The 27949-nt window shown below is 40.9% G+C and overlaps 1 protein-coding gene across 1 annotated transcript in view; it reads right to left on the bottom strand.

Annotated features, from left to right (window-relative positions):
• The window catches only part of LOC125488467 (Down syndrome cell adhesion molecule-like protein Dscam2), a 32989-nt gene extending 5210 nt beyond the window's left edge, over positions 1 to 27779 (bottom strand). The window contains exons 1-30 of the mRNA XM_048633173.1: positions 27748 to 27779; positions 26385 to 26607; positions 17845 to 18091; positions 17415 to 17568; positions 16971 to 17122; positions 16684 to 16774; positions 15069 to 15235; positions 14506 to 14651; positions 13906 to 14041; positions 12681 to 12800; positions 12163 to 12339; positions 10736 to 10880; positions 10201 to 10349; positions 9706 to 9922; positions 9184 to 9329; positions 8677 to 8845; positions 8252 to 8400; positions 7754 to 7900; positions 7258 to 7410; positions 6473 to 6602; positions 5939 to 6114; positions 5293 to 5472; positions 4876 to 5064; positions 4269 to 4457; positions 3976 to 4148; positions 3707 to 3848; positions 3260 to 3410; positions 2698 to 2849; positions 2332 to 2493; positions 1907 to 2044 (exon numbers count right to left, since the gene is read on the bottom strand). Of these exons, the coding sequence (XP_048489130.1) occupies positions 1907 to 2044; positions 2332 to 2493; positions 2698 to 2849; positions 3260 to 3410; positions 3707 to 3848; positions 3976 to 4148; positions 4269 to 4457; positions 4876 to 5064; positions 5293 to 5472; positions 5939 to 6114; positions 6473 to 6602; positions 7258 to 7410; positions 7754 to 7900; positions 8252 to 8400; positions 8677 to 8845; positions 9184 to 9329; positions 9706 to 9922; positions 10201 to 10349; positions 10736 to 10880; positions 12163 to 12339; positions 12681 to 12800; positions 13906 to 14041; positions 14506 to 14651; positions 15069 to 15235; positions 16684 to 16774; positions 16971 to 17122; positions 17415 to 17568; positions 17845 to 18091; positions 26385 to 26607; positions 27748 to 27779 (4702 nt within the window). The remainder of the gene's footprint in view (positions 1 to 1906; positions 2045 to 2331; positions 2494 to 2697; positions 2850 to 3259; positions 3411 to 3706; positions 3849 to 3975; positions 4149 to 4268; positions 4458 to 4875; positions 5065 to 5292; positions 5473 to 5938; positions 6115 to 6472; positions 6603 to 7257; positions 7411 to 7753; positions 7901 to 8251; positions 8401 to 8676; positions 8846 to 9183; positions 9330 to 9705; positions 9923 to 10200; positions 10350 to 10735; positions 10881 to 12162; positions 12340 to 12680; positions 12801 to 13905; positions 14042 to 14505; positions 14652 to 15068; positions 15236 to 16683; positions 16775 to 16970; positions 17123 to 17414; positions 17569 to 17844; positions 18092 to 26384; positions 26608 to 27747) is intronic.
• Between the last annotated feature and the right edge of the window lie 170 nt (positions 27780 to 27949).

Below are 27949 nucleotides of genomic sequence, written 5' to 3'. Positions count from 1 at the left end.
CCAAAACTTGGAGAACAAAAGTTGTTCAGAATAACCCCTGAGTCAAACCCTTTCGGCACAGTATACCCTTTTTGCAACATCCTGTATAGGTAATATCAGGTTTATAAAAGACCTGGGCCTGTAGAGTGAGACTCGGCATGGGGAGTCATAATTTATAGATCTTTTAGGTTGCAGTGGCGAATGGGCACTGGTAGCCCTGCCCTTTTCTATAACTATAACTATAGGTAATTTTATGGCAATTTAAAAATGGTATAACATTTATCTATTTGAAAAAATCATTAAAAATATACATTACCTATCACCCTAATTTAAAAAAAAAAATCAGCCCTTACTTTAAACTTATAACACCCCTCTATTTCCTTCAGGGGTTAAAAAACCTGTGTATTTAATATTTTCTTATGAGTTTTTTTTTAAAAACTAGGCTCTTACATAGTTGTACATAATATTATGCGGTATTTTATTCCACTTGTAACGCATAAAATTCATAGCTACAGTAAACATTTAATTTTTTTCATGGCGAGATACAGTCGCACTTAACCGCTTTTTTGCAAAGCTTGTTAAATAGATTTAAAAAATTATGTAAATTTTAGATCTTCAATTTTTAAAAATACTTACTTATTTTTAACAACCTGTAGTGTACAGACTACCACATCTTAAAATATATATATTTTTAATTAACTACGGTTTTTGGTTTCAAATAAAACAAATTATGAACTTACTTTTCAACACCCTGTATATTGTGTAGCTTACCTACCATACACAACCGTTAAAATAAAATAAATTACCCCTCAGAATATAAACAGGCTCGCGCTTTGGCATACTGCATTGACCGTATAGTTCTTATTCGGAGAATCTAATAAGTGTCATTATGTGCAATGTTTACCTTTATCTATGCATCTGTAACTCTATAGTAAAAAATGTAAACAAATCGAAAAGGCGAAATGTTTTCTAAGAATTTTCGGCTTTTCTGCATCTAAAATGATTAGAAAATTAACTTTCCATAGCAAATGCATATGTATTATAATACTTGTAGTCATAATTTGTTGATTTAATCAGTTTTTGTGAAATATTTGATAAAAAATAAAATGGCGTGGGTATCGCTCCTAACAGGCCGCCACCAGGGCGACGACTGAAGAAATCTGAAATCTGTCACGGTGTCATCATTTTTAAACCGGAATTTATTAGTTTTTTGCAAAAAAAGTTGACTTCTGGTCCATTAAATCCAACTCTTTAAGGTAACTTTGTTAAGAATTTAATTACCTACACATACATATAAGATTCCATGAAAATGGGCCCCCTGATTTCGAGGGTTTTTTCATAATAAGTTAAAAAATGGCAAAAGACATGGTGTGTTTGCAATTTTTTTTAACATACTTATTATAATCCTGCACCAATTTATAAGCAACTAACATGTTCAGTGTACCCTCTGCTACAAAATATATTTTTATCAATGTGATAGAAGCCACCGTTTTTCCAATCTAATCAAGTATATCAAGCCGACTTTAGCATTTTAGCTTTAGGGATCCCCTTAATTGAGATAGTTATATTAAAGTAAAAAAATACCTATTTAAATTATGAAATGAAACAACGAATTAAGCAACAGCGCCTACAGCTTGAAGATATCCAGCCGCAACCAAGCGGATACGTAGAACAACGACAGTTCCAAGCGGACACTTACATTCAAGCCCAAAAGTTTCTGAATAGAAAATATACAGTCAGTCAGCTGCAAAAGTAGCTGTACACGTTTGTACCTTGTCAAACTCACAACCTGCCTATTCAAACATTGACGGTTTGTTATGTAGGTAGTTTGACAAGACACAAAGGTGTATTGCTACTTATGCAGCTTACCATACCTATCTGTTGCTACCACCTTATCATCTAATTACCTAATATAGGCTATGTTTACCTTTAGTAGTGGTATTGGCGAGGCTGTCGCTATTGTCGTCGGAGTCGGTGGGGGGCTCCCGCCAGCCGGCGCCGGCGCAGGCCGCGCGCAGCCGGTGCCGCGCCTCCACTGTTGACGATTTCGAGAGGCTTGACTCGTCTAGTTTGAGAAACAGTGGTTGGTTGGTAATGAGGTTGAGGTAATGGTTCGTGAAGATTGTTAGTAATTGAATGCTTTGCCCGTAAAAAGTACCATTGAATACATTCTGTACGAAATGAAGAATAAGAAATAAAAGGAGATCTGTCGTAAATTAAATTATTTATTTTGTGGAATTGTGACTAGGAGCATAGATAGTAAAATTAACGGTAGACCCTTTTACGGGCAACGCATTTAATTATCATGAATGAAATGTTCCATGAAGTTTCAAACAGCATTATTCAACTCACCATATCGATAGTGGTCGCAGGACGCCCGATGCCTCCGTTCTCTCCGGTGGCGGTGCGGGGGCGCGGCCTCGTCCTCTCTCCGGCCGAAGGTGCGGAAGTGCAGCGAGTGCGCCCCCTCGGAGACTCCGAAAGTGGCGTACGGACTTATTTCGTACAGTTCTGCTGTAAGAGGACAAGATAGCATCAAGAACATTTTGGTATTCTTCCTAGCTTTAATGTACGGTCAGCAGCTGCATAAGTAGCTATACACTTCTGTACCATGTCAAACTGACGAACCGTCAATGTTTCAATGAATACATAGTCGGTTTCAGATTTGTAAGGTACAAAAGTGTAAAGCTACTTCTGCAGCTCACTGTTTTTTCTTACCTGAAGAGTCGTCATTCGACTTTTCATTTCCATTTATAGAAGAAGAAGAGTATAATTTCTGTCCTTCTCTAAGTTTTTCCCTCTCTGCTTCATTACTTTCACTTAGTTTACGATCATCACGCATGTAGTGATCGCTTGATATACAGAAAAATCTGAAAATAGAAGTGTTTGGTAAGAATTTTCAACATATAATATGCATGTATTTTAATAGATTTTTTATCATTTATACTCTGAAAGCATAAATTGAAAAGAATTGCATAACGAGACGGAGAAAACTAGCTCAGAATTCGTTATTTAGTCCCTCGGGCTATTAGCGCCCTCGCTATACTCGGGGCCTAATTTAACCCATCCATTCCAATTTCACCCCTTACGTAACAAACTCTATTCTATTCTCATTTGGGGTGAAGGCGAAGTACCTGCACCTGACTCTCTTGGAACCTTTCTGAGCCCTAGGTCTAAACGGCCTTCCTAAGCTTGGACCGTTTCCCACCACGCTGGTCCACTGCGGGTTGGTGGGTTCACATATCTAGATGTGCTCTTAACCTCGTAGGTATGTACTTACTTCCGCTTCCCCTGCACGACACATACAATGGCGGCGAGCGTGGCCACGATGACGACGGCGCTGGCCGCGCAGGACAGCAGCACCGTGCGGAACGACGCCCGGCGCTCGCCGCCGGACAGCGGGGAGGACGGCTTCATTGGAGGGATTCGGGCTGAGGGAGTTAGCAGACATGGAGTTATAATATGTGTGGGGACACCTCACCAACCAAGTACAAATATCTGTCTTTAAACAAATGTCTGCCCTAGCCGGGAATTGTACCCGCGAAGCAGTCAGAGACACTAACCACCACACCATTCGGTCGTCAATATTGTGATTTTTGGTATTTGACGTTAGAAAAAAACAGAGTATTACGACCATCGTCGGGCTTCATTTTGCATTAGCTGTTAGTTGTGCTTAAATTTTTAAATGTATCACCAAATTTCCATCCATGAATAAAATTGATCTTACCTCCTGCTAAAGTATGTGTGTCAGCCAGTAGCATGACAGTTTCAGCTCCGGCGTCGTTGTACGCCTCGATGGACAGCTCGTACCACGTCGCGGGAGTCAAGTCACCCAGCACGTGGCTGGCCGAGTTTAGATCGTCGCCCACCTGAAATAAGAGTAAATTTACATAAGCAAGACAACAATAAAAAATTCGGCATTAACGGGCTAAGCTAATAAATTTCGTTTATTTCGCTATTAATTATGCTTAATGAAAGGCAGACTATGACTGGTACAAGATACGCGATATCTATCATACCGACCTTTATCCAGTGTTCTGTGCCAGCTCTCTTGTAAGATACGCGGAAGCCGAGTATCGGACAGCCGCCATCGCGCCACGCGTAGAAGTTTATTTTAATTGCTGTGGAGTTCATGTACACATGTTCTTCAGCTTTTGGAGGCTTTGGCCCTGAAAATAATATAACTATAGTGATTAAAACTGCATTTATAATTTAAAAAATAACGTGCCATGCCATTGATTTGTCTTGCGGTTTTTATCAACTATAGCAACTCTATTAATTTTACTTACGTCCACCCCTAGTAGTTGCTGTTAGGACATCACTGGGTGGTCCAATCGATACTTTGTTTTTGGCCTGAATCTTTGCATTGTACGTAGAACCACATTTGAGCATATCCATTGTATAAGTCGACGTATCTGGTGATATGTCGATGATGTGCCAGTCGCTATCGGCAGCGTGCTTGAAATGTAGCAGGTATCCTACAAAAATATAAAGCATTGGAATATTTCAACGATAAATTTATTGTACACTCAAGAGCAATGAAAAGCATCCAGTGACAATAGCACCAAATTAATTCGAAACGGAAAAGACTATCTTAAGGACACCCTCTGCAAGTCCGTGAGTCGCGTATTCTGATGCGCGGGGACGAGGGGGGCGGCACTTGCTCCCCTCGTCCCCGCGCACATATTTCTGCCGGAATACGTGACTCACAACTCACAAAATTACGCTCGTCTGGCCTCACGACTCAGAATATTACAAACAAAAATCAAAAATTATTTGATCAAATAAATTATAAATACCTAAAATGTATTGAATATTGGAGTCCTTGGCTTGACATTTTGTAATCGTGAAACTTTTTCATTGCTCGATTTTTATTTAATGGTATAAGAACATTACCCAGTATAGGTGATCCTCCATCTCTAGGAGGCAGCCAGTGCAGCTTGATACTAGAAGCGGTGGTGTACTGCAGCGACAGCGGCGGCGCCGACGGCGGCAGGATGGCGATCACCGTGTACGTTATAGAGTCCTCTCCTATCGTGTTCGTGGCCGTACACGTGAAGTTGCCTGAGGAATGCTCGTTTACTTCTGTAAATGGAATAAGAAAGAAAGTTATTAATTGGATAGAAAGAAAGATTATATTTTAGAATCTTCGCTATAAGATCTAGCTCGTTCACAGCATTTTTCATTCAATTAGGCAATTTGATTAAATTTTAATTTAGATCCATCATGCGTTCAAACAGTCACCATCAATCTCGAAGACTAAAATCAGCAGCACCAACTTTCATTATTCCTAAAACTAGCATAAAAACCCACCTCGTATATGCAGATGCCCCCTCGGCGTGACCTGGTAGTAGGTGTGGTGCGTGACGGGCGCGCGCGCGTGCGTCCAGCGCGAGCGCGGCGGCGGCGCGCCCACGCACGCGCACGGGAGCACGCAGCCCGCGCCCGCGCCGCGCGTGATCACGCCGCCGAACGACGCTATGCGGGCTGGGACTGGAATTCATTATTATGGAAATTAATCAGTGTAGAAACGTACTCAAATAATCTCGATACAATTAAGTATACTATAACACTGTTTAGGTTTAGCGCGGATTGCGCATATTAACTGAACTGTATGTAGTACACTAGATCCATTACTTCTACAGCAATACAATACAACCACTGACCGACCACACCATAAGGATTTAATTAAGTAGGTATTAGGTATTCAGCCTCTTCATTGGAAAGATTATTCAAAAGTTGTTCAGCATGTCTTGCTGAGTTACCCCTTTTCAGTAGTATACTAAACCGAAAAAGGGGACGCAGGGGGTTCATTTCAAGAAACTTTGATGGCCACGTGAATTTCTTAAAGTCTTAACACAAAAGTTTTTTAGTTTGAGTTCCTGAGACCCCCTTTCAGCTTCTTATACCACTTTTGCAACACTCTATATACCCCTTGAATAACACCCTGTAAACTTACTCCTGGAGCTGGGCCCCTGCCCCACCACCAGCGTGGCGTCGCCCTCGCCGGGCGCGGTGCTGGCCGACACCCAGAACTCGTAGAGCTGGCTCTCCCGCAGCGCGCGCACCTGGAACACCAGCTCCAGCTCCGGGGTGCCGTCTGCCGGGACGGTGAAGCTCGAGTGCTTGCCTAGTCTGGAAGGGATAATAATAGCTACATCAGAAAATTTGAACGCCAACCTCCAGTAGTGTTGGAGACACTAGAAAAAGAAGACGAAGAAGAAGAATTGAAATATTGAATGTGAGCTCTAAAGTGGAGACTACGAAGAAGCAAGTTTAGAACGAGACGTTTTATATATAGGTAGCTGATAGGAGGGAGGCAGAAGACAGTATGTAATAAAGCCCCTTGGGCGAGGCTTATATCTAGTATACTGAACGGCTATGATGCTATCGACAATAATTCCCACTTTATGCCTTGTTCCAGTTTACAAATAACTTTTACGCCTACATGTATTTAGGTACGTAACACTGATATAAAGTGCTACGGGCTTACCTGCCAGCCTCCCGATAATACACCGTGTAGTGAGTGATGATGCCATTGGGATGTAGGGGGGGCAGCCAGCTCACGAGCACCGAGTCACTCGAGAACGCCAACGCCTTGATCTTCTGCGGCGCTGAGGGCACTGAAATGATAAGAATCACTTATTATATTCCATTGGAAGAGATTCCGTGATGATGTGGCGCTCCTTGTGGGAGTCTTTGGTCCTTATTTACCTACAGCAGTGGACGATTGTGGGTTAAGCTACAAAAAATCTCGTAAGTAAATTTTATATTTTGTTGGCATTGGCTGATCAATGTCAATCTCTGGGATGGTGTGCTCCAAAGGAGATTTCCGGGGTGACCTCTCAATTTTACTTTATAATTATGTATTCTTCAGGCACATCCTAGACAGTCAGTGACTGATTTTAATCTTACTGGCTACCTATATCGTTTACCACGGTGACCAACTCTAGACCCTCTAGACCAGCAGCTCTAGTGTTAGTCACTACCACACTAAGAAAGCTTCAACAAAACAAATCCCTCACCGTCTTCCTCAGGCTTGAGGTCCTCCTTGGGAGAGATGAACTAAAAAGAATCAGGCTTATTGCGTTGGCTGATTTTTGCACCATTATCTACCAAAAGCTCTTACAAAACCATTAGGGCCTTACCACAAAAACTTAGACAGTATTTAACAGGTGTTTAGCGCTGTCAAACCCCTACAATATCTGTCAAATTTTGATTTAAACACTTGTTAGATAGTGTTTAAAGTTTTTTGTGGTAGCACAGTTAATCTCTTACCATCCTCCTCAGTAAGGCAGTAGACGGGCGGGCTCCGCTTGCCGTCGCCCGCACCGGTGAAGGCCAGCACCTGTACCGAGTAGTTCGTGTATTTGTGCAGCGTGTGCAGGTACGTCTCTGTGGTTGTCACGCGCTTTATCTCGCCTACGTCCGCTGGAATATGGAGGGTTTTGAATTAGTTGGGAGATAGTTTGGTGTGGAATCAATGAAGAAAGGCCGCACTATCTGAACCGAGATAGGAACGAAATTCATAGGTTCAGGGTATAATTAAAAGAGCTTTGACCAAAATGGCGTTAGTCTGCATATTCTTGAACGCATGGAAAAGAGGCAAACCTTGTCAATGTTGTAAAGGATGTTTGTATAATTGTATAGCCAAAAAAGAATTTAAAAACCCCTGTCTCCAAGAGGTCTTAAAGATGGCTTATACCCTTAATAAATATAATTTAAGTACCTAATACCTATATCAAATACCTATTTGAAAATATGAAATCCTCACCATGGTCGGCCGTAAGCGGCGCGTACATAACTTTATACCCCTGTATGAGTCCGCCGTGCTGGCCCGGCGGCGGCGGGCTCCATGAGACCTTCATGCTGGACGAGGAAAGAGCCGAGCAGGTCACTCGCATAGGGTGGGACTCTGGCACTGGAATAGATAAAATTTAGAATTAGAAAAATCTCAAAATCTTCTATGGTCTCAATAAACAATGTAGGTATTAATTTTGTGCAGCTATTAAAATGAATACTTACCAGAAATGGCGGTAAATTTATTGAGCAATAAGAGGTTATGGAAGTTCAATCCAACCCAGCTACAGTATCTATTTCACGCAGTTTAGAGATGATAATGATAGATCATTTCCTTTTATGACATAGTTGACCTTTACATCTTGAACTAAAAAGGATTGGCACTGGACACGATGAAAACCTAGACCTTATAAATACGGATAACATCTCGACGACCATGATATTGTTAAATAATATAAAAAAAACTCCATACCTCCTTCCAGCGTTGTTGCAGAGACAGGTGCAGAGGCGGGCCCGGCGGCGACCGCGTTGAACGCGCGCACGCGCACCTCGTAGCGGGTGAACTTGCGAAGCGCCGACAGACTCAGCTCTGATGCTGACCAGCCGTTCACTGTCAGCGTTCTGGGGGAGAAAGAGGTTTTGAAAAGTAAAACAAATGATGGCGGAACTCTTGAAGAGTTTACTAATGAAAGAATTTGGTAAGTTAAGTAAGTTAGATGAATACAGATGGTGGATGAGGAAGCGCTTGTTTGTAACCCTCCTTGGGAGAGTCTAGCAGCGATACTGAGCTGACAATGTAACTAGGCTATATCTCTAACATTGCATTAGGTTATTCCTCAGAGAACTCACATTTCTAGCTCATATAATTTTCACGGGCGCCACGACACGGTCACCTACCTGGAGGTGTTTCGCAGCAGTACACCAGCAGGCGACATCTCGGCGCAGCTGACCGTGTAGCCCAGCAGCTCGCCGTGCCACGCCTCGCGCGGCGGCGGGCGCCACGACACGTGCAGCTCGCCCGCGCCGCCCGCCGTCACCTGCACGCTGCTCGGCGGCTCGGAAGGCGCTGAAATAGAGAATTGCATAAAGTTGATGTGCATGGTCTTCGATCATAAAATACATAGCTATAGGGCCCGTAAAATGCTATAGCTTTAACTAGGGCAGAAGCATTTTAAAGCTCTTAAATGAGGTTAGAGCACCCGCCGCCTCTATGCCTCGCCATCTACCTGACCAATTTGCTGGCGTCGTGTCTTCTTCAACAAATTGCGTACGAGTAGCTTCACAATGTATTTGTTTATCTACTGCAACCAGCATAGCATTACAACTTAGTGTCTTTTATATGTAGTTACTCTTAACTACTTCTCCAACGACCATCTGCTTTAACATACTCCTTATTTATCTCACCTTCCTCCTGAGTCTTGACCACAACAGGTTCAGTGAACTCGCTGCGGTCGATCTGGTTGTAGGCGGCGAGGCGGATCATGTACGCCGTGTGCGGCTGCAGGTTGTTTACTAGCGCCTCGAAGTGCAGCTCGCCTTTCTTTGTTAGCCTGAGGAGTGGGCATGTGGAGAGGAGGTTGATTGTTTAGATAGATAAGACTTTAGGATGTGGGGAAAGCTCGTATATTCTGTTTATTTGATGATCCTATAAGTATAGTACTTATGACATTCAAGTTCTTGCGGTGTGAGACTAATCTAAAATGTTTTTTCAGCCAATCGCAGTCTAATGATGTACGTTTGTGTATATTTTTTCCAGGGTGAGCAATTACTAGAGACATTAATTTATAAGAACTGATTCTAACAGAACTGTCTGTAAGAAACTGCAACAGTCTACTGCTACTCATGGTCCTTCCATGACGCAAGATAATGGTATGCTCTCCAAATTTACAGGTGACAAGATTACGGGCGGAGAGCATAATGACTCACACAACAGGCGAGTGCGGGTCAGCGCCATGCCCATGCAGCGTCACATTGAGCGTCCTTGCGTTCTCCCACCGCTGCGAGCCCTGCGCCCCGAGCGGCGCCGCCTGCAGCGAGTAGCCCAGCAGCGGGGAGTTGCCGTCGAAGCCCTGGCTCCAGGACAGCCGGACGCCGCGGCTCTGGATCTCTGTGACGGCTAGCGAGTGCGGGCTGTCGGGCTTCTCTGGAGGATAGAGTTGAAATATCAATGTGAATTTGATTAGTGATGCATTGACTCCTGAGCTAGGAGCTGTAAGTCAATGTTTGAGCTAGCTTGCCATACGTAGGTACCTATGATTATTTAATAACGTGATTCTTTTTCTGTTGTAGACTTTAGTTGTTTAGTTTTTTAAAAGAGTGTGAGTATACTATATGCTTGCCATTAAGTATGAGCTGAAATAACGTACCTAATTCTGTTCAAGTTGTAAACTCAAGTGGCTATTTCTCTATTATAATGTTTACCTTGGACGGAGAGGTAGATGTAGTGGTCGCTGTGTCCGTACGCGTTGACGGCCTGGCACTTGTACACGCCCGAGTCCTGCCGGTCGGCTCTGCTTATGTATAACTGGGACCTTAAACCACTATCAGTCTTTGCTTCGGAAATGCTTAACCTGGAAGAGAGCCATTTATAAGAAAATTAAGAAGACTGTTGAGGAAGATATTGGAATGAAGTGAACGTTTTGTGGATCGATGGACTTGAAACATAGGTAATGGCTGTTTAATAAATGCCAAAGGGGTTGTTATGGTGCTCCCGGATGTATGTGAAGGATATACGTTCAGCGTCCAGAGGAAAATGGGTAGGTAAGTAGAGGTATATAGACAGATGCTGAAGAGAGAATACTTAGAGCTCAATATGATGATTGGGTTTTCAAGTGATATGCATATGCAACATGTGCAATGATACCTCAAATGGAGGCATTATTAGGTACCTACATGCAACTGCGGAATAAAACCCTCATTCCTCACCCGCATAAACACAACCAATTCTCCCTCTTACCTATAAGTATTAAGATCTAGCTGGTTCATGTTGTGCGCCCAGGCGACGCGCAGGGGGTGGTCGCCGCGCACGTCGCACAACAGCGTGGCGGGCGAGTCGCGGCGCGCCGTCATGTTGTGGGATGTCTGCTCGAAGCGCGCCGGCTCTGGGTAGGGTGAGAGGGTGATTTATAGCATTCATGAGGCATTGTTCTTCTTCGTAGCGCGTCGGTGATAAACTGTTGAAATGGCCTTGGCTTGAATTGATATTGATAACCTGCAGCGTCCGTACATCTTTCCGCGTCCAGTGTCCATATTATGTGAGAGTTTTACAAGGTTTTAAAAATTATGCATATTGTTATGCGTACATAAAGCCGCTGCAAACTAGGTGCGTCAAACTTGCAGTCAATCGTTATCGTGCTTGGAACTTGCAGATAACGATTATAGCTTCGGAAAGATAAAAAACCGACTTCAAAAAATCACTAAAATGTAAGTAATAATTTAAGGTTTACACAAATTATATGTGACAGTACAAATATACCTAAGCAGGAACTGTTCTTTTTGATGTTGGTGCAGTGACAAAGTAATCTGAAGAAATATGGCACCAACTTCAAAAAAGAACAGTTCCTGCTTAGGTATATTTGTACTGTCACATATAATTTGTGTAAACCTTAAATTATTACTTACATTTTAGTGATTTTTTGAAGTCGGTTTTTTATTTTTTTAAATTATTATTTTATTTTATAGTTTTTAGTTTATTTGCAATAATTTTTAATCAAAAGTAAGATGCAAATGATACCAAAAAGTCCTACTAATCAATACGAATCATTCAAGCCTAAACACGAGGTAGTTGCTATATACCGTTGAGGAGTTCCCTTGACTGCCTTCTGTTTCCATCATCAGATCAGCTCAAGGTCACCATCATATTTTATTGTTATAAGAACTATATTTACGTTCTTCATTAATTTCATTAGAATCGGTTAATATGTGTCCAAAATGGAAATTCATACCCTGTTTTTACCCCTTTACCCACCCTTAGGGGTGAGATAAAATTCTGAAAAAAAAATGGGACCACCTGGAAGCTCAACCCAATACAACAAAAAAAGAATTTTCAAAATCGGTTCATAAACGGCGGAGTTATCGGTGAACATACATAAAAAAAAATATATAAAAAAAAAATATATCCCGACGAATTGAGAACCTCCTCCTTTTTTTGAAGTCGGTTAAAAAAGGGTGTCGTGATTGCTTTAAATCATTTACATATTCATACACCCTTATATATATTATTATGTTTATACGCAAACATATTAGGACCCGGCCTAGATAACTTTGCACGACGAGAATTAGGAGTTAAGTTGGGTAACTCGTAGTTAACATATCATATGGTTGTTGTCGGCCAGGTGTCAACTTAACTCACCCAGTTACTACCAGAAAGTCATCAACACATACCATTAACAGCAACAAAGATGCTCTTAGTAAGCGCGCTGCCCACTCCGTTCTCCGAGCGACACATGTAGTGTCCCTCGTCGTAGGGCAGCGCGGCCTCGATCCACAGCGTACCGTTGCCGAGGAACTGGAAGCGCCCGCCCAGGTTCACTAGCGGGCTGTAGTCTGAGGAGCCGCCTCCTGGGGGATATGGGAAAGTTGTGTGAAGGGCTTTGAGAATTGGGACCCTTAGGTATAGAAGTTTTTCAGAGTCAGAGATATCTTTGACATTGCAATTTCTTTTGAAATATTCTTAGAGCCTGTTTCACAATGTCTTTGTAATGGCTACCTATGGGATACTGTTATTTTCTAAAACTTTAATGATAGAGAATGACAGCATAACTTTTATCCCTCAGGTAACCATTATCCAGACATTGTGTTACAGGCCCTTCTATTCTATTCTATTCTGATAGGGGGTGAAGTTCCTGTACGTGGCTCTCTCCCCTTAAGATAGTAGATACTTTTTAAGTTACATATGTTACCTCTCTGCTTGAGCCAGGTGACCTGCGGCGGCGGGGACCCGCTGGTCTGGCAGTGCAGCGCGAGCGGCTCCCCGGCCAGCACCGACTCCTCCTTGGGCTCCGTCACCCACTTGGGGGACACTGCGGCGTGCAATGAATAGTGCGTGTGTTAGTTTGTTGAATTGCTTTGTCTAAAAATCCTGAGATTTTTTTTTCGTTGATTGGCCTTTACATATTTAGAGACACTTTTTGAGTTAATAGTGTTTATATTTTTCAACCTTTCAGGTTCTCTCTAGTATATTAAATTACAATGTTTAGAGTAAGAGTACACATTAATCGCATATTGACTACTTTATGCTAATTTAACCACATAATAAATGACATAATTTTCGACTCACTATGATACATTTACCAGGATCCTTGCAGCGTTAATGCTAAATCAAATCATAGAAAAAGTTTACCTACACATCTTACGAGACTACAAAATAAACCTACAATATCATTATTTACTAGATGCTCGTAATGACGCAGCGGAAGCGAATCCAAAAGCTTTTTATTCAGTATTTTCTTGAAGTAGACGCTCGTCAGCCGTGATTTGTTTCCTCTAGTTTACCTCAAAGTACTTTAGTCACTTTGTTTTTAATACGGTTTACGGTCTTTGTAACTACAGAGAATGATTATAAACTTCCATCTGGCCAGCTTTGTGCAATTAAAAATGAATAAGTTTTTAAGAGGAATTACCATCTCCCTTTTAGCCATCTGTAATCCAACGTTGTGCAAAAAAAAGTAAAAACACCAGTACATAATTCATTTGTTTCTTCAAAGCAAATTTTTCATTAAGAATTTACAAAGGGCGAGTAAAAATAAAAGTGCAGAGTGCTGAGAGTGAAGGGTGCCAGCTACGTTGTTGTCATCAAAAGCCTATGACTTGAATATATTTACACATTTTAATGTTTCATTGCAATTTGTGATATTATTTTTACCCTGATAAAATGACGGAAAATATTTTTCCATACATATAAATTCTGTACCAACATCAAAAGCCAATATCTGTAAAGACAACAACAGAACAGAACTTATACAATTTCCGCGCTCCCCAAGTAGCTTTGGGGCGCGGAAATAGAATCTGCTGCGCAAAATTTAAAATTGGATCGAAATAATATCACAATTTCCAAGTACACAATATACAGGGTGCTGGGTGAAGCGTGACGGTGGTTGGTGCTGGTGCGTCACAAGACAGGGTTACCTTTCACCACCAGCTCAGCCGTATAGTTAACCTTGGCGGCGGAGTTGGAGGCCACACAGGTGTACGAGCCACTGTGCTGGGCCGTCACTTCCTTGAATACAAGGTTGCTGAAAAAGTCAGCGCCCCGCTCTTCCACCTATGTAATGACGGGGAGCGTTTAGTTTGGCGGGCGCGAGGTGTTATGGCTATTCTAAATTATACCTATTCAATTAACATCTTTGAGTAATTTTGACTCTAATTTTGTAATTTGTCGTTATTATAGCCTATAATAAACAAGAAAAGCTATAAATTAATTTATTTTGTTTTTGACGTGTACTTCCGTTTATAAATTCAAATGCAAACTTTAAAACCTATTATTAGAGGCGTTAAGCTCGGAACATCAATACTTTACATTCAAAGCACTGTTAACCAGTTAAGGTTTTATGTAGGAAGTTATTTAAATCGAGGAAAAAAAATAGGCGCCTCTTCAGGTACTTAAGTAGAACGGTTCAACAGATATAATTTAGATTCAGACTAGGTATTCATCCATCAAAACTCTCCTAAAACATCAACGACTCTAAAAGTCCCCAAGACTTCAAATCAACTCAATTCTCGACTGACCTGCAACTCGGAGGGAATGGGTAGGCGGTCCTTGAGCCAGGTGAAGTGCACCGGCATGTCGCCCGAGGTCACGCTGCAGCTGACCTGCGCGCGCTTGCCCTCCTGCAGGTTGGCCGAGAAGGAGAATGGTTCGATCTCCGGGGGATCTGGGAATGGAAGAAGGGGTTAGGGGTTCTTGCAGTCAAATCAATCGTGTTACTTCCTAGCCGATTCCAAGTGATTTATGTTTCAGACTTAGATTAAAGTAGATGTTGCATCCCAGACCTTACTTAATTCATATTCATATTCATATCATTCAGTTAGCTTGTTTTTGGATTATTCATAAATAGTACCATTAGATTTTTTATTATTGAATTTGAAATTTGATAATAATTTCAGTTTTTCTTCTAAAAGTGTAAGTTATTAAATACCGATCAAAACCAGAGTTTGTCACCGTGGTGAGAGGCAGATTGAGAGGCTGGTCAGATCAGTTGCCAGTCGTTTACCAGTGATCACTCAGGATGCGTCGAAAACAAAGACAGAGTTGACGTCAAACCTATTTTGATGTTGTTTAATCAACTTACTGCTAATAATAAGTTGCAGGTCCCTCCTAGCGATCTCGCCGTGCGGGCCGGCGACCGCGCAGGAGTAGGTGCCTCCGTGCGCCGCCTCCACTCGGCTCAGGCGCAGAGTGCCCTCGCCGCCCCCGTCCCACTCGACAGGGCTGCCGTCCCGCTCCCACTTAACTGAGCTGGGGGGAAGATGGGGGGTGTCAGGAAATATGTCAGGATGGAGAAATGTACAAAGCAATATAATGTAATACAAGAGATAAGAATGAAATGTACAGAGGCCCGTACAAAAAACAGTCCCCCTCTCAGTAGCAATGTCCATCTAAGAAGAGTAAACTTTCTCTGCAGGCTACTGTACCTTTTGAGTCTAAGGGCGACATGTACGAAAATCTTAAATCTAGATTTAATGTCAAATATCAATTTAAGAAACGTCCGTCCGATATAAAATAATGGCATAAATCGAGATTTAACAGATAGAAATGTAATAGTTTTTTGTACCTACTTTACCGGTAGTCTATTCTATTCTATTCTATTCTGATAGGAGGTGAAGTTCCTGTACGTGGCTCTCTCGAGTGGAACCTTTGTACATATCCCCTTGATTTCAGCTCAGCCAGCCTAGCTCCCGAGTAAACTGGAGTAGCAAGCCTGGGTGTTGTAATAGCTGAGGTAGGCGCTCTGTTGGTCCAAGAATAGATAGTCTTGTTTCTGTAGTAGGTGGACAAGCTAACAGAATATGTTCAACCGTCTCATCTACTTCCTTACATGTCCTACATAAGGGACTAGTTGAGTTACCTATGGTATATAGGTGTTTATTCACGCAACAATGTCCTGTTATTAATCCTACCATTAATGATATATTACAACGGGACAGGTTGAGTAAGTAGCGTGTAAGTTTATGGTTGTGTGATAAAATAAACGCTTTAGTTTGTCTGCAGTCTGCCCGATTTTTCCACTCCTGATTGTGTTCAGATAGTGTTTTATCGGTGAGACATTGCCTTATTACCTTTGATGACAGACTAATAAATGGTTCTGGCCCTATCGGTAGGGTATTTGATCCCATTCTTGCTAGTCGGTCAGCCTCGCAATTTCCTATGTTGTCGTTATGACTTTTAATCCATTGTACTGTTACATTATTTGAAATGCTTAGGTTTTCCAGTGTTCTGTGACATTCTAAAATTAATTTAGATTTTGTTACAGTTCTGCCTAAGGCACCTAAAATAGCCATACTGTCTGTGTAGAAGCAGATATTGCTATTTTTTGTGTCTTTTATTTGTGTAGCTCCGTCAAGTAGGCTGGCAGCTTCTGCTTGAAAAACAGTAGCTTTGTTCCCGAAGCTGACAGAGTATTGTAAATTAAGTTCCGGGCAGAAGACACCTCCACCGCTGCCCTTCTTGTTCTTGGCTCCATCAACAACACCGGTAGTCCTTACTACAGGTTTTAAAAAAACCTATTTAGGACACCACTGACCCCAGATATACAACTTACATGTACTTACGCTCTAGTGCCTACTTTAAGAATACTGTAAACATATTCAGAAATAAATAATTTTAATTTTTTTTTTATTTTTTTTTAATAAGTATTTTGGTACAAGTGGCCTTAAAAAAGGTCATTTAGGGAGTAGGAATCTTACCTGATGGGATACCCAGAGTAGGGGCAGTACAAAACCAGTTCTCGACCGGCCACCGCTCTGATGGGTCCAATAGATCGGACATAAGGTGGGCCTGAAAGTAAAATTGGGATTTCAAATCGAGCAATGAAAACGTTCCAAGCAATAGCCTGTGGAACTATTTCATTGCTCGAGTTTTGTTATTTATATTAAAAAATTGTTGTACAAGACTACTGGAATTGTTAACTAAGCATGAAGAATCAAGAAATATGACTATTAGCCTAAAGGTGTACCTAAACACTTGGTCTTACCATAAATGTTGAGTCTGGATGTGTGGGACACGTCTCCGAGTGAGTTGGAGGCCTTGCAGGTGTAGAGCCCACCGTCCTCCGACCTCACCGAGGATATGTTCAGGTACCCCACGATCTCGTTGTTCTTTGTGCCGAACTGTTCGATGTTGTATCTAGAAGAGTTATTACAGTTTTAGACTGGATCTCTCCGTCTTTTTTCAGGTGGTCTACTGATTATAAGTCTACTTCTTAGAAGTAGGTATGACCGAAGTTGGAGTGGTTAGTGGCTTTACTGCTGTGCTGAGGGTCTGTGCCCGGAAAAGGTTGATATTTATTAAAAGTCAATCAAAAAACCCCTGCTCTTGAGTAACTGTATGTGCTGTGTAATATCCTCTACTTGCCTAATCTATCCAGATAAGCTAAGATCAAATGACCTTTTACTAGCTACAAGAATCAGTCCAGTACCTGTGTCCCCTAGTCATGGTGTTGAGCGTCTGTCCGTCCAGCAACCAGGAGAAGTGCGGCGCGGGCGACCCTGATGCTGAACACTTGAGGGTTACCACCTGCCCCGGACGCAGCACCTGCTCGATGAACGTGTACTGCAGCTCCGGGGCCGTATCTTTAGGAAACATCAGAATTATAGGGTTACAGTTCTTTTACGTGAATTAGCGGATTGTGTATATGGCAAACACATGTCCGCAATATATTATTCTATGTGTCCTAATTAAGCCATTAAATACGAGTTATAACTTCTTAATCCCTATCAATCCAACCAGCTGGACCGAGACATAAGTGGCCAGTAGTAGCAGCAAATTGTGGAAAGACTAGAAAAGAGTGCTCTCCATGGTGAGGTCAAGCCATCAACCTTGGAATGATGATGAAAACCCATCCCTACCTCCCAGCCGCAACTCGGACGACGCCTGCGCGGAATCCCTCTCATTCCTGGCCATGCACTGGTAGACCCCCCTATCGGCGCGCTGCACGGAAGCGATGACGAGCTGGTCCCCGCCGCCCGCCACCCGCACCCTGCCCCCGGTGACGCCCGAGCCCAGGGGCGCCCCGTTGTGCAGCCACTCCAGCCGCGGCGCAGGCCAGCCACCCCATGTGCAGTTGATGACTGCTGTGCCGCCACTGTTCACCACCTGTAAGGGACAGTTAAAACGTGATTGGTGGTTAATGTAGGTGGAAAAATGTTGTTTTGATGGTATGTTATGATATTTATTCAGCTTTACATGCGTAAAGTTATCTTCAACCGTTATTAATTTCACACATCTTTCGTACCTATGGAGAACAACGATGCCACGGTTGTTCGAATGACGGGGTGAAGCCTTGCCCTCAATAAATAAATAAATAAGTGTAGGTAGGTACTTATAAGTTAAAAGCCGGGGACAGATTAACTACCTGAGTCGAGTACCTAACATTTAGCTCAGCCGTTACGTGCCTCGTCACTCATCTAGGTCACAGAATATTCAGAGAGCTACCTAGACCTTTGAGAGCTATTCTAGTATAAGTAAATACTAAACTTGTACTACATATACCTGCAGTAATTTGTCGATGATATTTCTTTCCTTCGCGACGCAAAGGAGTGAAAGCTTATGTTCATAGTAATACTATGAAACTTATGATTTTTAATGAACATAACTTTAAAATGCTGAAGCGTTACGTAATACCATTTCCAACCCGAAATGTCCGCGGGAAAACTTATTTAAGCAAAGTCAAGTTCACGTACAAAAGCTAGTACCTAAGTAATATCATAGCCAACAGTGTTACCATTTAGCCACAACATGAAACGTAAGGTAATTAGCAACGAGTCGTGACGAAGTAATAATGTGACAACAACAGGACTTTACTTTTACTGGCACGTGTTGCACCCAGGGAAGGGTTTACTTAAACAAAAAAAGCTTTTATTTTGTCAATCGTTTTTTTTTTCTGTATGCATGATAGCCCCTGTTTCACAATGTCTGGTTAGTGGCTACCTGTGGGATAAAATACATGCTGTCACTGTCAAAAAAATATTATCAGAGAGTGACAGCATGTATTTTATCCCACAGATAGCCGCTAATCAGACATTGTGAAACGGCTAGATGAATACTTTGCCTCTAGATAAATATATCACAGTAAACTCAGGCAGGATACTGGGCCATAGGTAGGTATACTGATTCGATCCCTTAGTGGGTGTTACAGTTTTAAGGTTGCCATGTTTCTGGTACGCAAATCTCGAAATAGAGAGTTAAGGAAAAGCCAAAGTACTTATTCCAAAACAAATCTTTTAAAAGTACTTATCCTAAAGTAAATAAGTTCCTAAACAAAGATTTGAGGAGGACGGTATTATTTGTGTAAAGCTCGAGAACGAGTATTCCAAAAACTTGACCGCAATTCGAAAATGTTATAGTATATATGTCGCAGGCAATTTGTTCAAGATCTTACAAAATACCTGCGATAGATACTGTATGCGTAATATAATTTGTACCACGGGGTGGTGTAAATGTCATTTCTATTGTGATAAAAAGGAAAAAGAAAATGCATTTAGGTATTTCTAATACACACAGAAAAACATACGTTTACAACAAAAGATTATACCAGTGAAACATTATCCATTCACGGAATAAAATGCAATCTTGTACCATAGACTAATATGCTTGTACTATACGTAATCAAATTCTCATAAACAGATTTTATAACGTCACAAATATAAGTAAGTAGGTACAGTGTCGGCACATTTTAGATCCTAATTGAGAAATATATTGTCGGGCCACAAATTAAATACGTGTGTCTGTTCATTTTCCGCGTTGATATGAACACGAGACAGCCTGCAGCGGGGATGTGCTGGACAGGCGGGGAAGTATTCCAACACGAAACTGAGGAAGGTTAGGTAAATGATAAATAGATGGATGAGAAAGGGCAAAGTGTGGTGCTTTATGAATGGGAGAGGCGCAGGTCCATGACATTGGTAAAAACAATGACGGGAAGCTTACCTATTATAAAATGGTGTGCAAAGTGCAAATAGCCATAATTTACGTAACTATTTTGCTTGAGCTTTTTATATAGTTTAGAAATTATTTAAATCATGCGTTACATAGGTTATTTACCAAGCTAGGGCTTTGGACTGGTTAAAACAAGCTTTCCTTTAACTAAATCCCTGAATAATGTATGACCCAGTACTACTACCACATAATGATACCTTTATAATTTACTCTGGTCGGTACATTTCAGTTCAGACGTCCCTGATGTTACGAAGAAAAAGATTAATTCGGCACCGCAATAAGCCAGCCGCCGCGAGACACAATATATCATTAGATGGCTGCGTGGGAGATATACTGAACGGTACTAATATTGAGCCAGGATATCATCACTTGTGTCACAACACAAAACATAAATATTTGCTTAGTGTTATAAAAAAGTATCTGTATTGCAACGGTAATAAGTTAACGTGAATATTCGTGTACCCATAAATACCTACATATGCCCGGCCCAGAAATAGTTTTATCATCAAGTTGTTTTACTTTGGGATATGTTAAGATTTAGATTCTAAGTGCAAATAGGTATGCAAAAACATATATATCTGGGCATATAAGGGCCATACTTCCACTACAAGAAATCTTATGGAGACACCTACTCGTATATTACATAGACACCACACCAACAAATTACGTAAGGTACGGTGGCCTGCGCCTAAAAGTATACAGGCGGAGTTTTTAAAATAGCGATCTCAAGCTCACATGCTGCTCAAGCAAATCCACATAAACACCACTGCTACACACATCGCACACAACACGTCCCCGGATTTATAACAGATGCAGCTGGTCCCTTCATCATCAGGGATCGCTATTTTAAAAACTCCGCCTGTATACTTTTAGGCGCAGGCCACCGTACATACAGCTGTTGTACAACCAACGGAAAACTACGGACAATTGGACCCACACAATACAAACAAATGACTCCAACTGCCACACAACGGAAACAGAGATGTGGAAAACGGGTAACTAGGTAACTACGTATGTAATAATTATGTAAGTTGCCAAATGTGGCTCTGACTATTCTAAAAAGTACCTCAGTGAAATCTGTTTAGCACTGGCGATCGTTCTTTACAGATTGTATCAATACGCGATTAATGTATCAGTAGTCTTACTCAAACAGATGTTTAAATTGTATTAAGCGTGAAAGAACCATCTAATCGCATTATTTTTAACCATCATGGTATATTTTCTAAAGCAAAATTCATCCTCTTTTCTAAATGTTCCGAAAACTGAACAACCAAGCGACCTTGCCTCGGCTAGTACAAATAAATTCGACTTAACCCAACATTACGGGGTTAGTTCAGCTGACTATCTCCTCATTTGTAGGAGCCAAGTAGCTGGACCTCACATTATACTAATTTATGTCAGACTTCGGGAGCCAATATGTGAGAAGTTTTATGAAGACACCTACCATTACTTACAATAAACCGGTAGAGACGAAACAGTTTTTATCAACTTGTTAATTTAATGATAGTGTAAATAAGTACACTGCTTGGTATTTACAGAGACCTACTTAACTTCCACTATTCCAAGATTATCGCGGTTGAAATAAAACACATATCATCACTCGGACACATTATGTAATCTTCTACCTATTAGAATATTTTCATTTCAATACAGACTTTCAGTTAGAATGTTAAGTACTCATACAACTGAAAGTATAATTAATATATATATTGATGATTTTCAATTACTATGTTGATATCTAGTGTGGAAAAATATCTTTGAAATTCGTTCCAAATTCCACCAGCGAATAAGCCACGTATTTATGAGAGTCCGAGTGGAGTGGCCAGTAGCGGTGTAATTGCAGTGAGCTTGTATAAATAACTCGGGACTGAGATTTTTCTTTAAGTATTTTCAGTGGCTTTGGGTAGGTATTCTTTTAAGGATATATGTAATTAGCTGTGCGGCAATTTCCACTTATCAACTACAGCTGTTAGTTTTCACTTCTTGTTTAGAAATTATGATAACTATAAAACCAGTAAGTAGTGAATTTGTGTATAGCTTTAGGTTTAGTTTAATATTCTAAATTGCATAATAAAGTCTACATTATCCGTGGGTGAGTTACAGTAATGAAGGCGAGCTTTCAGACTGCTATCTGGATCTAGAGCAGAACACCTCTACCTGGAAATTGATTGTAATCTGAACCCTGAACGTATTCAACTGTAGTGGTCTACTGTATAAGGTACAATATATTCTAATGAATACTAGAAACAAACCAAATATACAATAATATATGTACAAAGTATGTGTAGTATTGTGTAGAGCTTTTGCCTTGAGCTTTACTACACCATTGTAGGTGTTTTTGAAACTCTTTGCTCAGCTTACTTTATTAATTAAATAATTATAGATAGATTGGATTGTCTTGAACCTTAGTATAATCATGTTACCATGTTAGCTTCTATATTAATGTTCCAGCGTCAATACATGAAGCGCAGTTTAATTCCACGGCAGTGTATCAAAGTTAACATGTACATAAGTACATAGTTTAAATGAATCGTGCGTACTGTAATCCGTACGTGAGTGCATTACATTACATTACATTTCAGTGATTGCATGTGTTATTGGCTGCAATGTGGATAGTCCCGGCGGTGGCCGCTCGCGGGAGTAAATGAGCGCGATTCATTTTGTTCCTCTCATTTCATTTGCAGAGAGTAATGCACATTGTGCATGATTCGAATCGGCTATGGGTATTTATTTTACCTGCGGTTTTTTGGTGATGAACTACGGCTTGTACAGCTGTAATTTCAGTTGATTAACTTTTTTAGTAATCGTTAAAATAATTTTTATAGTTACCTAGAATAAAACCTCGTAATATATGTATAACAAACAGACATACAGTCTATGGAAATGGATTATCGTCCAGGCCCTGTAGCACAGGGCGCTATTAAGACGTGATAAGAGTTCTCTGTCACACTCGCTCTTTAGGCTGGGCGATGTGAGTGAGCGCGATGAAAAACTCTTGTCACGTCTTAAATGCGGCCCGTACTAGCCCTTCAGCAGTATTCTTATTTTTTACCATATTCACTGCAATATAAACGCAAAATCTTTTAGATGAATTTTATACGTGGTGAAAAATTATTATATAAGTACCTAATAGTTTTATTTGGCACTAAAGCACTAACTTTTGTAGAGGTATTATTTTTTATTTCAGTAACCTTGCAAAATCAGTGGGGGTCTGCCGGTGAAGTGTTATTCAGCGCGTCTCTGTACAAAAAGGTCGTCTAACTAGACCGAGGCGCGGGCAAATGTTTGCGTCATCCCTTCCAATCAGAAACAATCAGGCACGGACCTTTTTATCACCCTTTCCCTTATTTTATATAGTTTCGGTCGAGAGATATGGCTTGTTTAAACGGGGTCACTTTTTGTGTAAATCTTTGGGCTTCTACCTACTAACCTACTATAGACATAACTATAACTTCTGTGCCGTGCGAAGTTTGGAGCCAAATAGAGACGACTTACATAAGTATAAAACTATTTCATCAATAAATCAATTCAATATGGCTTGTTTAAACGGGGTCACTTTTTGCGTAAATCTTTGGGCTTCTACCTACTAACCTACTATAGACATAACTATAACTTCTGTGCTGTGCGACGTTTAGATGCAAAAAAAGACGACACTTATAGGAGCATAAGACTTGTTTATCAATCACTTTATAAATTCCTAAAACAAGTACCTATCTAATGTTTTAGTTTATAATCCAACCATTTATTACAAAGTGTAGTGGGGTGGATGTAGAGAACTAATACGAAATGCAAGACGCACCGCCACGGCGCCACCCCTCCATCGCTTACAGCGGACTCAACATTTGTGCTTTCATTTATGGACGTGTTCTATTAAATAGGATCACACATTTAATATGTTAGCGTTGACTACATTTTGCGGTAAATATGAACACGAGGCTTAAACAAAACTGTGATTTTGTAACTATCGAACACACGTAATATCTGGACGTCTCAAGATTGACAAACACCAACGGCTCACCGCCAGAAGAAACATGTAGCAATTAAATAAAAAGCATTTCCTTCTTAGTAAAGATAATGTGAGTCACTAAGAAGATAGGAACCTCCAGTGTGCACTGTACGGTTTTCGGTCATTTAGAAGAGTGTTTCAGTGTCCATGGATCGAGTTGCTGTTGTGAAGCGAGCTACACTCCTCTACAGCTATAAACTACGATGAGCGCACGCTAAGTGCTGGAGGTTTACTCCATTTTTTCGTACATTAATACCTACTGAGAAGTCTTGATACAATGTTTCTCGCCGTTAACATAAAATATACCTACAGGGTAGGAGCTTAACCTGTGTGATTCCTGTCGTTGGCAGGTTATATTTAAATATTCCTGAAATCTGAGCATTATTTATGGGATCTACCTTTAATTTCATTTCTGGTATTTATCATTTACCAACAATGACGGGAATTATGTATAAGTACATTAATAAAATTACAGAACAAGGAGTCCCAAATAATGTAAATGCGTCTTCGGCTTCTTTATACTAGTAGCACTCAGCTCTTTTCACATCTAAGTTGATAATTTACCTAGTAAAGTTTAGCTTTAACGAATAAAAGCTAGTTTTCATTTTAGTACTTTCTGAAACTGGAGTAGGTCCTCTAGAGCTAAAGATATCTGATCCGCGCTCCATTGTTCTTTCGGATGAAATGAACGAGTTCTGTACAGCGGGCGCTAGTGCAGTCTACTATTAAGTACCTTGCACTAGAAGAAATCTCTGAGTATTAAGATAGTTAAGTAAATGTAAGTAGGTATTTAGATAGTTAGATAAGTAGGTACGTTATTGTAAGTAATGTTGATAGTAAAATAATTCTAGCTTTTAAAAAGATCATACATCTCATTTAATAAGATCATACTTAGATGTTATTTAATATAGCTCACAGATAAATAAGTTAAGTTAAGTACTTAATGATATTACGGGAAATACCATCCAATTTACTTTCACGCTGCGGTTCATGGAAGTGAAGCGAGCTGACAGGACGGCGGCGGCGGCGGCGGCGGCGGCGGCGGCGGCGGCGGCGGCGGCCGGTGACAAGTGGGTCACAACAACACAATCACAGTTCCGCTAAATCCAAATAGTCTCTCATTTTCGGTGCAAACCTCCATGTCTAATTGTGTCCTCCTTAATTTGTTAGGTATTGCTTCACATTATTGGAAGACAAACGTGTACAAAGATTATCCTTATTAAAGATTATTAAATCGTACTTAATATTTTAACGTTACGTAAGAAGTTAAATAAAAATTATATTAACTCAATTTATAATTCAATCACTCAGATTCGTGTTCACGTCTGAACTTAAACAAATCCGCAGTAGACGCCCGAAAATCAGATACGAAATCCGTAAATGAATTTGGGGAAATTGGCAAGTCATTGAATCAAGAGCTTAGGGGGACTCAATACAGCGCGCATCAAATGTGATTGGAATTCAAATTTAACACCTCATTCCTGACGACTGTGAAATACACAAAAAGTTTCACGCTTTTGTATTCTACCTATTTACAAAAAAACACATTTTAAGGGCATGTGCTCCATGTACGACTAATGCAGTACTGCAGTGGAATAATTTTGTCCGAATGTTGCGGATTCAAATCTCAGACTTGGAAATGATTTGTTTATAGACAGATATTTTGTTCTTCGGTTTTAATTATAAAAATTGTATGTTGCGTGATATCTCCAACCCCACTGCCAAGCGTGGAGATTATGACAAATCAAGTGTCAATAACCCTCCAGTGTGTAGTGTAGGTCTATGCCCTCCAGACTTGCAGGAGGCCCATATCTTACGGACGCGTGTTCTATGTAACCAGAAACAAGACGATCCGATTTCTCGCAATCGAATGATCATTAGAATAATTGGAGACCACAGACGGAGGTTCCGGGAAGCGATCAACAGACGCCACTAGGGACCGCGCTGCTTCAGCTGGTACTTATAGTGATACAGCTAAATGGCAATTATTACAGGTCGCCAATCAATTGGGTTACGTGTATAGTGGGTATGTTTATTGTACGTCTACACTCATGTGCGATAAGTGGCCGGTGGATTCTAAGCGGTTTGATTAATGTGTATGTTTGTTTGTTAAGTAGTTTCTTATGTAATCAAATGTAATCAATTTGAATAAATTGAAAATGAAATGATTGGTCAATTTAAAAACGAATAAAATTTATCAATAAATGAGATTACTTAATTAATAAACTGAATGCAACGGCCTCTTTTCATGGGTATTACATAAGATTATTTCACGTAACAGGGTAATTAGTCGTGACGGTAATTATTGGATGCGGAAAGCTATATATAGCACCCCGTGGCGTGTTTTCGGAGGAGTAATCCACTGTTGTCCATAGGCTGAAGAAAAAGTAAGACCAAGTCTGTCAAGCAGGGAAAAGTATCCTCTCCTTATGGATTAGTACTGACCTGCAGCTGCGGCTGCGCATGCACAGTCAACGCGGCGTGCACGGCCAGCAGCGCGCGCGCGGTGACATGCCCGTGGGCGTTGGCCGCCCGGCACGCCCAGCGCCCCGCGTCCGCCACGTCCGCGCGGCGCACGCCCAGCGCCCACGCACCGCGTGTGTAACGCCCTCCGCCCTCGCCCTCGCGTAGCTCGCGTAGCGCGCCGCCCGCTGTCTCGCGGTACCATCTGCGAGGGAAGAGGGAGGGTTAGGATTCTAGGAGGTAAACAAGGTGTAGAGACAATGTAAATTAAATTCAAAATTCATCATCTCATACTACTTCAGTGATTTTGATAAACATTGGACATCTTCCTCTCCTAAGGATCGCCACAAAAATCTGTCCTGAGCCTTCCACCTACACCTACAGCCACCTATCAGGTACTGGTGAAATATCGACGGTCATGCAAACTGGAAAGCATTCCAAGCTACGCAGAGTCAAGACCACCATCTGTTTGTGGTCAGAAATTATTATGGCATCAATCAACCAGCTCTTATGTACTACGGTATGATTCTAATAAAAGAGTGAAGTTATCAGAGGCGTGTCGGCGCCTGCAGCTGCCTCGTCTTGTAACGCGAGCGCCGACCTGATTGCACTCCCTCGTTATTTATTGAACGCGCTTTGCCTCAGTCTTACTAAAATGAGGCGGAAAATATGGAAAGATTTTATAATATGCCTATTTTTCTCATCTTCGAGAGTGCTTTTGTAATTCTACTTTTAATAACTTTACCTAACTACTTATCTAATACGTATACTTACACGATTATGTCAATAGATTATTATGAACCAAAAACATATTTTATGTTTGATACACATGTAGATAATAAATATTTTTCTTTGACAAATATTAGTACTTAGTTATATGCATGGCGCGGGCGTGATACCAGCCAGATATAGATAAGCATTAGGAAGTAGCTCTGCTTCTATGCATTAGTCATAGGGCGGTCGGCATTTGTTTTAGTTTTCCTCTCGCCTACTGTAGGTCAAGTCTTGTTGCTAGGCAACGGCACGCACTAGCCTACGTCACTCTGTTGTCTTGTAATGCCGAGAGCTCTTGCTAATGGAACCCTTCATAAACTTTATTCATTTCACGGACATATCTCATTTTGGGAATTAAACTCAGAAGTAAATAATGCAATATAATTTGAATGTTTTATTACGGATAAATGTCATGAATATTAAACACTTACAAATATTGAACAACTCAACGTAATACGAGCAATATCCCAATACATTATTTGTATAGCGATAATAAGTATTTTATTTTGTGTACTGAATTTATTTAAGGCTGAGCGTAAATAGCTACTACCTACCTAGTCTATCTATGTACCTCTGGAATAAGGATGACAATGTTATTCCCATTTCTGTAAATAACCTAATGGATTAGGCAAGGGCGGATTTTGTCGCTAGGAAAATAACTCTACTTTATTAAAATACAGTACTTAAACAGTATTAAAGTATAAAGTATCTGTGTATTCATGAATAAAAAACAACGTGCAAACATGTCTTAAAAAACCAGTCAAGTGCGAGTC

The sequence above is a fragment of the Plutella xylostella genome, chromosome 5 (assembly GCF_932276165.1).
Source record: "Plutella xylostella chromosome 5, ilPluXylo3.1, whole genome shotgun sequence".
NCBI lineage: Eukaryota > Metazoa > Arthropoda > Insecta > Lepidoptera > Plutellidae > Plutella > Plutella xylostella.
The sequence above is the reverse complement of the archived record's forward strand: the minus strand, read 5'-3'. Positions and strand labels throughout refer to the sequence as shown.